General features: G+C 58.7%; 1 protein-coding gene across 1 annotated transcript; it reads left to right on the top strand.

Moving 5' to 3' along the window:
• Positions 1 to 433: 433 nt before the first annotated feature.
• LOC102868445 (putative uncharacterized protein FLJ22184-like) lies at positions 434 to 6364 on the top strand. Its single transcript, XM_006896395.1, has 8 exons — positions 434 to 686; positions 806 to 911; positions 1160 to 1272; positions 1356 to 1796; positions 1946 to 2025; positions 2423 to 2557; positions 2954 to 3545; positions 5856 to 6364. The coding sequence occupies exons 1-8, from the start codon at positions 434 to 436 to the stop codon at positions 6362 to 6364; spliced, it is 2229 nt and encodes a 742-aa protein (XP_006896457.1).
• The last annotated feature ends 4980 nt before the right edge of the window (positions 6365 to 11344 follow it).

Raw genomic sequence — 11344 nt, 5'->3', positions numbered from 1 at the left:
TCTTTGTCTCCGGAGCCCGAGCGCGGGCATCCGGGCCGTTCTTTCTCCCGGCAGGTGCCAGGGTCCCTCGGGAAGGCCGGGGAGGGCCTGTGACGGTTCTCTATCACCGAGGCCGGCAGTCCCTGGGGGAAGGCGAGGGATGGGGCCAGGATCTCAGGTCCTGGGAGGGAGCAGGAGGGGCAGTGGGGCGGTGGGTGGACCAAGGATTCCTTCTGGTGTTTGGGGGAGCAGTGACGATAGGTCGTGGGGACCATCAGCAGAACAGCGAGGCAGGTTGGGTGGGAAGGATGAGGGGAAGCGATGGAAAAGAAGGCTGAGGTCCCGGTCAGTGCTGATGGCTGGGAAGGAGGCAGAGAAGACCCTGGTCCCCACAGGTAGTGTTGTTGTGCAGGACTTGAGGTTCTGATGGGTCAGTCTGATCATCAGGTGCAGGATGGACAAGAAGGACAAGGCCAAGAGCGGGGCCACCCCGCGGACGCTGGCTTCTCGCCCTCCTGGCCTCCAGACCCCCAAACCACCCGGGTCCCCTCGACCCCTTCCACCAGTAACCAGCGCAGCCCTCCGTGTTCTGGGGGCAGCGGGGCGAAAGTCCCTGGCGGAGCGAGCTGGAGGCACGGGGACAGCCACTGCCCTCGAGGCCTCTCGGGGACCAGCGCGGAGCTTTGGGACGAGTCCCCGGAGTCCAGGTACCCCAGCTTTCTTCGTGCATCTTGACCTTACCTCCTTTTCTCCAGACCACAGTCTGCCCCCCTCCCCCATTCCACCCTTCCAAGGTCCCATTGATTTTGTGGTTTCCCCGCAGCAGCGGCCAGACCCCCAGGGGTCTCTAGAGCAGAGCGGGTTCCTGCCAAGACCCCCACCCCAGGCCCAGGCTCTGTTTCTAGCCCAGCACGAGCCAGCGGGACTGCCAGGTAACACCCTGTCCCCACCCCAGTCCCCCAACAAGGGTTTGCGTCACTATGTGGAACCTTTTGATTTTACCCATCAGTGGGGGGGAAATTGGAATATTTGCAGTTTCCTGGGCACAAGTATGGATGAAAACCATTATTAGTTCACAGGCAGGGGTAAATGCCCTATTTCACGGATGGGTAAATGGAGACTTAGGCTGTCAAACACGGAGCTGGGTTTCTGCCCTGAGCGCTGTCCCTCCTGTTCTCAGGTCTGTACCTGCTAGCCAGAAGGGACCCCGACCTACAGCTGAAGAGCCTGGAGCCAGAGGGAAAGCCACGGAGGTCCCCAGGAGGAGTGCCCCGAGCACTGCAGCACGAAAGGGTAAGTGACCTGGGGAGGGGCGAGGTGCCTGGACAGCGAAGGGGCACTGGAGGTGACCCCCTGGCCCTCTGCTTTGTCTCCAGACTCTTCTGGGCCCACGCCTAGTGCTCCTTCCCCTGCCAGTGCCCGTAGGTCCCGGGTGCCCGAAGCTGAAGTGGGGCTCCCCCGGGCAGCTCCAAGTTCTCGTCCTCAGCCCCCCACGGAGGTCGCCAGGAAATCAGTGAGCAGCGCCGGGCGCAGTGCGGCTGAGCCAAGCCCCACCGCAAGGAGGCGCCCCAGTGCAGGCGGGGGCCTGCAGATGCCGGCCCCGCGCCCCCTGAATTCCAGAGCCGCCCCTCTGCCCTCTCCAGCGCCAGCGCGCTCCGGGACCTCGGCCCGAGGGGCATCTCGAGCTCCAGCGCATCCTTCCCAGCCCAAAGCCAAGGGACTGCAGGCTCAGCGCCCCCTACAGGCCACACCCCCAAAGAAGGCCACCGCCCCTGGGCGGGGCCAGCCGCCTCCTGCAGCCACATCCTCTTCCCAAGGTCCAAGCCCGCTTCAGCCACCGCAACCTCAAGTCACTGCCCACCCGCTGCCAGCCACGTCATTTTCTTCCCCACCGAACATGCCCCCACTGTCTGCTAAACTCAGTCTTCAGAACCCGCCCTCTGCACTGACCGCGCCCCCTTCCCAGGCCCTTCCCAGTCGTATGACCACGCCTCCATCATTAGCCCCTCCTTCGGCGACACGCCCTCTACAGACCCTCCTTTCTCCGTCAGCCACACCCCCTTCTCAAGGATCATCCTTTCCGGAAGAATCTGCCTCTGTCCTGGCCACATGCTCTCCATCAGTTTCACCTCCTCTGCAAAGCATGCTCCCAACTCCAGATCCTCTGTCTGTGTCCCCTGTCCACTCTTCCTTGGTCACACCGCTGTTGGCTACTCTGCCACCAACCACGCCCCTTCCACTGGGTCCCATCTCTCTGACACCTGCGATGGATCCGCCCTCTCCTCCAGCCACACCCCTTCCCTCGCTGACCAGCCCCTCTATCCTGGCTCCTTCTCCCCTGGCTCTTCAGGCCACCTCCCCAACGCAGGTCCTTCAGCAGGATCCCCTAGCTTCTCCCTTGGCCACACCCCTTCTAAAGGCCCCATCTTCTGCGGTTTCACAGCCTCTGCAGGCCCCGCCTTCTAAAAAAGCCACGCCCACCACAGCCGCGCCTCCCCAGCAGGCCCCGACCTCTCCCCAAGCCACGCCCTCTACAGCCACGCCTCCTTCGCAGGACCCTCCTTCACCTCCTCTGCAGGTCTCTCCCTCTCCCCAACCTTTACCCCTTCAGCAGGCCGCCGTCTCTTCCCCAGTCTCAGCTACTCTGCAGGCTCCTCCCTCTCCTCCGGCCACACCCCCTCTAGAGGCACCTCCTTCGCCCCCTCTGCAGGTTTCTCCCTTTCCCCTAATTTCATCCCTTCCTCAGGTCTCACCCTCTCCCCTTGACTCAGATACTTTGCAGGCTCCTCCTTCTCCTCCTGCCTCACCCCTTCTCCAGGTCCTTCCTTCTTCCTCAGCCTCACCCCTTCTTCAGTCCCCTCCCTTTCCAGCAGCCTCAGCTCCTCTATCTCCTCCAGCCTCACCCCTTCTCTTTCCCTCAGCCTCCTCCCTTCTGCAAGCCCCTCCCTCTCCCCCAGCCTCCCCGCTTCTACAGGCCCCCTTCTCTCCTCCAGCCTCACCCCTTCTGCAGGTCCCTCCTTCTCCCCCACCCTCACCCCTTCTGCAGGCTCCTCCCTCCCCCCCAGCATCACCTCTTCTCTCTCCTCCAGCCTCACCCCTTCTCTCTCCCTCGGCCTCACCCCTTCTACAACCCTCTCTCTCTCCTCCAGCCTCACTTCCTTCTTCTCCTCCAGCCTCACCCCTTCTGCAGGCCCATCTCTCTCCCCCTACTTCACCCCTTCTACAAGCCTTGCCTTCTCCCCCCGCCTCACCCCCTCTGTTGTGCCCACGCCGTCCCCCGACCCCGGGACCCGATGCCCCAATTCCTGGTCCACGGCTGACCCTGGCGCTAGCCCCAGCTCCGCCCCCACCGCCCTCGCGAAGCCCGTCCAGCACGCTGAGCGGCCCGGACTTGGCTGGCCACAGCAGCAGCGCCACCAGCACTCCCGAAGAGCTGCGTGGGTATGAGAGCGGGCCAGAAGGCGGCGCTGCGGCGTCCCCGCCCGCCGATGCCGAGCTAGCCGCCTGCCACCCCGCCGCTTGGAGCAGAGGCTCCGCTCCGCCGCTGGCTGTGAGAGGCGCCCCAGGTGAGCGACCTTCCAGAGCCCCTGGATGCTGCCTGGCAGCGGGAGGGCCTGGCAGAAGGACGGGGCGGAGAGACGGGATATTAAGGCGGTGGGCGGGGCCTCACAGATCGGGGCGGGGTGGGCGAGGGAATGGGCGGGATATTATGGATGGGGAAGTAGGCGGGGCTCGAGGATCAGGGCGGGGCAGGCGAGGGTGCAGGCGTGGCCTCACGGATCAGGGCGGAGCAGGTGAGGAAATGGGAGGGATATGTATGGGAGAAGTAGGCGTGGCCTCACGGATCGGGAGGGGCCGTGAGGAAGTGGGCGTGGCTTCATGGATAGCGACCGGGTGAGGGAATGGGCGGAATATTGTTGTTATGTGCCATCTGCTCTATCCCGTGCCAATCGCACTGCCTCTGACACACCCATCCTGATTACCCCAGTTACTGAATCAATCCACCTCATAGAGGGTCTTCCCCTCCTCAGCCATCCCTCTACTCTACCCAGCATGATATCCCTCTCCAAAGACCTGTCTCTCCTTGCAACATGTCTGAAGTATGTCAGATGAAGGCCCAGAATCCTTGCCTCCAAGGAGTAGCCTGGTTTAACCCTCTCTAGGATGAATCTGTTTGTTTTCTTGGCAGTCCATGGAACATTCAATACTCTTCTCCAGCACCACAGCTCAAAGGCGTCAATTCTCCTTCTGTCCTCCCTAGTCATTGTACAACTCTCTGATGCATAACAAGTGATTGCAAAGACCATGACCTGTATCAGGCGCACCTTAGTCTCCAAAGAGACACCGTTGCTCTTGAGTACTTTAGAGAGATCCCTAACAGCAGACTTTCCCATCGCAATACGTTTTTTGATTTCCTGGCTGCTGGTGCCAAGAGTGTTGACTGTGGAGCCGAGCAAACTGAAGCTGTGAACAATCTCAAAATCTTCGCCATCCATCCTGATGCTGCCAATTGGTCCAGTGGTGAGAATCTTTGTCTTCTTGACATTGAGCCTCAATCCATACTGAAGGCTGCAGTCCTTGACCCTCTGCAGTAAGTGCATGAGGTCCTCCTCAGTTTCAGCGAGCAGGGTTGTGTCATCTGCATAACGCAGATTGTTGATAGATCTTCCACCAATCCTAATGCCACGTGTCTCCTCATAGAGCCCAGCCTCTTGGATAATCTGTTCTGCATACAGGTTGAAAAGGTATGGAGATAGGACACATCCCTGGCGTACACCCTTCCCAATTTTGAACCATTCAGTGTTGCCCTGCTCTGTTCTGACCACTGCCTCTTGGTCCAAGTATAGGTTTCACATTAGCACGATTAAATGTTCTGGGATTCCCATTCTTCTCAGAGTCAGCCACAGTTTGTTATGATCCACGCAGTCAAATGCCTTTGCATAATCAATGAAACACAGATAGACATTCTTTTGGTATTCTCTGCTTTCCGCTAAGATCCATCTAACATCAGCTACAATATCCCTAGTACCATGACCCCTTCTAAACCCAGCCTGGACTTCTGGCAGTTCTCTGCTGATGTACTGTTCCAGTAGTTTTTGGTTAATCTTCAGTAGAATCTTGCTTGCTTGTGAAGTCAGTGCTATTGTTCTGTAGTTTCCACACTCAGTTGGGTCACCCTTCTTTGGAATGGGAACAAATATAGATCTCTTCCAGTCAGTTGGCCAAGTGGTTGTTCTCCAGATTTCTTGGCACAGCTTGGTGAGCACATCCAGGGTAGCATCTGTTAGCTGAAATATGTCAATTGGTATACCATCTATTCCGGGGGCCTTATTTTTTTTCTATTTCCTTCAAAGCAGCTTGAACTTCTTCCTTCATCACCATAGGCTCTTGCTCATATGTTATTTCATTAAATTCTTCTGTATCTTCCAATTCCTATATATACAATGACTCAGTATCTTCTTTTGATACCTCCTGGATCATTTAACATTCTGCCTAAAGCATCCTTGATTGTAGCAACTCGAAAGTAGGCGGTGCTCGCGCATCGGGGCGGGGCAGGTGATGGAGGCGTGGCCTCACCGATAGGGGCAGGGCGGGTGAAAGAATGGGCGGGGAATTATGTATGGAGACGGAGGCGGGGCTCGCGAATCGAGGCGTGGCCTAACGGATGGCGCGGGACGGGCGATGGAACAGGCGTGGCCTCACGGATGTGGGGGCGGGCGATGGAGCGGGCGGGACATTATGGTGGGGCTCACGATCGGGGCGGGACAGGTAAAGGAGTGGGCGGGGCTCGTGAATCCTGGCAGACGGGGGAGTGGGCGGGGACCCCAGAGTGAAGCTTCGGGTGCCCTGAGCCCAGTCGGCGCCTCTTCCCGCAGGAGCGCCCCTGGCATGGACGCCCGCTGCCGGACCCGGCTCCACTGACGGTCTGTGCACCATTTACGAGGCTGAAGGTCCAGAAACGGCGACCCCCGTCTCCGACGCTCTGGATGCGGGGCCTGGCGGAGGCAGTGGGAAGACGGCGGCGGCAGCGGTGGCCCCGGGGCCCGGGGCCTCTCTGCGGGGCCCGAAGCCCGCTCGCCTGGGCGAGCTGCCGCTGGGGGCCCTGCAGGCGAGCGTCGTGCAGCACCTGCTGAGCCGGACGCTGCTGCTGGCAGCGACTGAGGGCGCGACAGGCAGCGGGGGCGCTGGGGGCGCAGGTGGGGGCGGGGGCGCAGGAGGCGCCAGGGCTGCCCTCAGCGATGCTGAACTGGGCCGCTGGGCTGAGCTACTGTCTCCACTGGACGAGTCCCGTGCCAGCATCACTTCGGTCACCAGCTTCTCCCCGGACGACGTGGCCTCCCCCCAGGGTGACTGGACAGTGGTAGAGGTGGAGACCTTCCACTGAGACAGACCCTAGCTCCCCCTCCTACCCCCACCCCTGCCTTAGGATCCGCCTCCCGGCCACGCCCTTTTGCCTTAGACTCGACCGCCATCCACTTGGTATCATTTCCTAGATTCATAGTCTTTTTGGCCTAGGCTTCACCCATGCCCCCTTGTTTTAGGGCACGTCCTGGTCCCTTGAGTCCCGCCCTATGCCCCTTGTGGTGTTTCCGATGCAGCCGGAGTTTGCAATAAAGCAGGTTTGCTGCAATTATGCATTTGTTATTACTGCGGGACCTGGGGCTGGGCAGGATGGGGTTGACAATGCTGTCCAATGGTGTGAACTGGTCCGAGTTCCAGCTGAAGGCCCCCCCTGAAAGAGTGAAGGGGTATCCCTGCCGAAGCTCCTTCACCTGTGTGCATGAACATGTGCCTTTTCATGTCCAACTTCTGGTGACAACTCTGCACAGAAAGAGGGGGAGAGGAAGTGGACCTGTGACCACGGTGCATCGCAGGGGACCTCATGATGTTCCTGGGGATAGCTCGAGACCCTTTACAGCAGCTGCTCCTCACAGATTTTCACAAGAAATCCAAAGATGAACTACATTGAGAAAATCTGCTGTCAGAGACCTCTCCAGAGTGCTGAAGGGCAACGATGTCAGTCTAGAGATTAAGGTGCGCCTGATCTAGGCCATGGTCTTTGCAATTACTTGTTATGCTTGAGAGTGCTGGACAATGACTAAGGATGACAGAAGAATCGGTGCCTTCGAGTTGTGGTGCTGGAAAAGAGTCTTAACCATACTGCCAAGAAAACAAATAGGTCTGTCTTGGAGAGGGTGAAACCAAGCTTCTCCTTGGAGACTAGGATTTTAAAGCTCTGTCGGACATACTTTGGGCACGTGGCCAGGAGAGACAGGTCCTTAGAGAAGGACATCATCCTTGGAAGGGCGGACTAACAGCACAGGAGAAGACCCCAGATAAGATGGATTGATAGAGAGACCGGGGCAATGGAGCTTGGTGTGTCAGAGTCAGTGAGACTGGCTCAGGACAGGGCAAGGTTCAGAGCTGCTGTACATAGGGTTACTATGGGTTTCAGGTGACTTGATGGCACATAACAACAGCAACAACACAACAACTCTTCGCAGGAATCCCCCCTTTCCTAAGGTACACTGGGGCTCTTTTCTGGCTGAGGGGAAGGCTGGCATGTTAGAGGGTTCTGGAAGGCCAGGATTGGAGGCTGGAGCCCCAAGTGAATGAAGAGATAGGTAACTGCTAAGCTCTGTGTTTCCCTGTTTACTGTCACACCTTCCCAGAGGACCCCTCAGGCCCAGGTCTGCTGTCTCCCAGCCCACTCCAGAGCTGGGCAGGAGAACCCCCTTATTGCCTCTCTTTTCCTGTTATAGACACCCAAGTTCATGGGCTCATTCAACCCAGGTATCCCCCTCACTGGTGTACACAGGCGTTCCCCAGAGCTCTGACACTCAGGCACCCTCAGCCCCCCAAAAAAGTCATTCATTACCTTTGGAATTAATCAGAACTCCTTGTCCTTCCTCCCCAGCCCAGTCACCCTGACCTCTGTGCCCCTCAGACCTTTGCTTGGAGCTCCCTCTACTCAGACTCCTCTGAGGATGTCCTGCTTCGGACCTGGCATGAAGGGGGAAAGTAGGGACTGAGCCCAGGTTCTCCAGGGACTTGGTCCTTCAAGTCCACCTGTGGCCAAGTGCCTGTCAGGCAGAGCACCAAACTTAGCCTTTCCTCCTTTGAGACACAGCCAACTTCTAGCCTGGGGTCTGAGGAGAAAGTGGTCTCCAAAGGTCATGGTCACTTACACTCGTGGGATTTGTAGGGGACCAGCACCCTCTCCAGCTTCAGGTTCCACTACAGACCACAGAGGGTCCCTCTCCAGTCTGGGTCTGGTGAGCACCCAGTTGTCCACAACTAAAGACTCTGAGACAAGTTCAAAGGTATGGCCTGCCCGCTGACACAGCAGATGTTCAGGGCTAGGTGACTCCCCCATGAAGGGCAGAGCAAACCTAGGGGCCAATGGAGCATGGCCACCCGGCAGGAGCAGGAGAGGCAGTGGCTCTGTCAGTGCTAGTCCGTCTGGGCCCACAGGAGCTGAGCATTACAGGACAGTATGTGGGACATGGCTGTTGCTTGCTGCTTGGCAGTGGATGGACACTGAGTGGGTCCACGTGGCATAAAAAGGGCAAAATCTGCTGCATCTGCCTGGACCCATATTTCCTTTGCCATATTCAGCTCTCCCTCACACTCCATAGGGGAGAACCCAGCCTCTCCAATGCCCATCCCATGGAGGAGGGGTCACTCTGTCTCTCACCTTGGTCTCTTCACCAGCCTTCTCACCCATCCCCTCTACTGCTTCCCCATCACCAACTCATTCCTGGCTTGAGCAGTCCCTCCAAATTTGGCCATGCCTGCCCTCTCCGGTCCTTCCTTCAGACACTTCTACCTCATCCCTGTCATGTCTCATTCTGCCATTTCTACCCTTGGATCTGTGACCACCTCCTTCAGGAAGCCTTCCTTGACTTCTTTGCATGCTTGTCTATTGGAGACCTCAGGTGGAGCACAGAAGTGGCACTACTGAGGAGACCAAGCAGAGGAGAGTCAGCCGGGACAGAGCCTGTGCTAGGGCAGTCAGTGGGGACCACCCCCTGGAAAGATGGGCTAGAGCCCTAGTAGTTCAGTGGTGAAAGCACTTAACCTACGAGCTGTGCCTTGGAAGAAGGCAATTTGCGTGAGAGGATTCACACAGCCTTGGAACCTGACGGGCAGTTCTGCTCTATCCCTGAGGACACTATGGGTTGGAATCAACTAGATAGCTGATCTCTCTTCTTTTCTCTTCCTTCCTTCCTTCCTTCCTTCCTTCCTTCCTTCCTTCCTTCCTTCCTTCCTTCCTTCCTTCCTTCTCGCATGTGCTCACTCTCCCTCCCTTCTTTCTCCTCCACCTCCTCCTCTTCTCTTTCTTTTGTGGGGGCCATTGGCCATGAACCACAGTGCACTGGCTCAGTGTCCCTGCACTGGCATGTCATCTCCATATCTCCTGAGAGATGCTGAAGCTGAGTCATCCAGGTGGGAAATCACAACCCTCCACCCAGTCTTTACCATCTCCAAAGCTACCCTCCCAAAAAGTGTTATGTGCATGGACCGCCAAGGAAACAAGTAGGTCTGTCTTGGAGAGGGTGAAACCATGTTTCTCTTTGGAGGCTAGGATTTTGAAGCATGTGACCTGGATTTTGAGAGTAGGATTTAGGGCACGTGACCAGGAGGAGGACATCATGCTCAGAAGGGTGGAGGGACAGCGCAGGAGAAGATCCTGGAGGAGATGGATTGATACAGTGACTGGGGCAATGGGGGTTGGTTTGTTGGAGTCAGTGAGACTGGCTCAGGACAGGGCAGGCTTCAGAGCTATTGTACATAGGGTCACTGCAAGTTGCAGGTGACTTTGACGGCACATAGCAACAACTGTTGAGTTGAAATCCATCCACAGGTGACCCTCCAGCGCGTTTCCAGAGCCAGTTCAAAGCATGGGAGGAGATTGCCCATCCTCTGTGGAGCAGCTGATGGGATGGAACTGGCAATTCCTTATCACTAAGGCACCAGAGCTCCCCAAAATAAGCGTCTCTTTCCCAAATCTGACACTGCAGCCCATTGTGAGCCGGTTCCCCAACCCCGAACCTGTCTGCTGCTGGCCACCTCAGTCACTTGCCTCTTTCCCATCTTCCTCCCCAGCAGCCCCGCTGCTGAGAGCTCGACACTCAGGACACCTGTGGTCAGTCCCTCTTCCTTTGGGCCTGACTTTTGAGCCCCTCACCCTAGGCCTGCCCGACACAGCGCTCTCAGTCCACCACTGTGTAAATACTTTATTTTCCATCTTTCCCGCCTGGGCGACATGTGGAGTGTGAACAGGCAGTGTGCAAAACGGTGGTGGGCAGTGTCCCCAGGCTTTAACACTGAGGAGTGGGCGACCGGGAGGGGGGAACAGAGCGTAGATCCCCGCCCCAGATGCGCCAGGGAGATTGCTTGTGACGCCACTCGAGGCTCCAGGAGCACCGAGGGTCAGCCCCGAGGGTCACGAGGCCCGGGATGAGGGGTCTGGGGTGTCGTTGGACTTTGGCACCGTTCTCAGCTCTAAGTGGAGCCCACGGGACCGCCAGGAGGCAGCGTGGGAGGCGGCTCCGTGGAGGAGGCCTCCTGGCCTGGCTCTGGCCACAGGTGGGGGGCTGGGACAAAAGGGTAAGAGATGGAGGTGAGCCCTCCTGAAGAGGTGAACCCAGAGGGCATCCCTCCACCACCGACAAAGGGGTTAGGAGAGGAATCTGAGGAGGGGGTGGGGCGAGGGGCGGGGCTTCGCTTCGGGAAGGCTGCTCTGACCTCGTCCCAAGCAGGTACAAACACTGCCACAGCCTGGCCTGCCTGGCTTCACTCCCCCAGGCCGCTCACGCCCCAGGTGGCCCTGCACACAGTAAGGGGGACTTTGGTTTCTGCTGCAGGGGCCAAGCCGCCGCCTGCACCAGGCAGGAAAGCCCAGCGCGCCCGGCCATCCGTTCTCAGCGGCCTGCGGCTAGTCAAGGATCCGTGTGTGCCACAGGGCATCTGGTGGTGGTGAGCAGCGTCCAGCCCTGAGGCGTCCCTCCTGCCTCGGGGCTCTCCAGCTCCTGGGTCCTTCCTGGCAGGGCCGTCCTTGTCCCAGAAGGAGGCCTGCTGCGACTGCGGAAGGAAACTTCTGGCTCGGCCAGCCCTGGCACCTCTGGGATGCCCTCGCTGGTGACTGGCCCTGGCACCGCCGGGATGCAGGAGGTCCCGGAGGGTGCAGGCCAAGCTGGGTAAACAGTGATGGCGAGGGGGGGCCTGCCAAAGGATCCCGAGGAACCCGCAGGGCCCGAGCGAGCCCAGCCTCACTGGCCACCCCTGCCGGCCCAGGCGTGGCCGTGGCTCAGGACACGGTGACCGCCCCGCCCCCGGCTCTGGCGGGCGGGGCCCCGTC

The sequence above is a fragment of the Elephantulus edwardii genome, unplaced genomic scaffold, assembly GCF_000299155.1.
Source record: "Elephantulus edwardii isolate Elephantulus edwardi_28Jun2011 unplaced genomic scaffold, EleEdw1.0 scaffold00185, whole genome shotgun sequence".
NCBI lineage: Eukaryota > Metazoa > Chordata > Mammalia > Macroscelidea > Macroscelididae > Elephantulus > Elephantulus edwardii.
This window is presented reverse-complemented; position numbering and strand designations above follow the sequence as displayed.

Coding starts and splice junctions, on each gene's coding strand:
- LOC102868445 (XM_006896395.1), top strand. CDS start 434: ATGGACAAGAAGGACAAGGCCAAGAGCGGGGCCACCCCGCGGACGCTG. Junction 1,273..1,355: donor GAGCACTGCAGCACGAAAGG/GTAAGTGACCTG, acceptor CTTTGTCTCCAG/ACTCTTCTGGGCCCACGCCT. Junction 2,026..2,422: donor CTACAGACCCTCCTTTCTCC/GTCAGCCACACC, acceptor GCGGTTTCACAG/CCTCTGCAGGCCCCGCCTTC.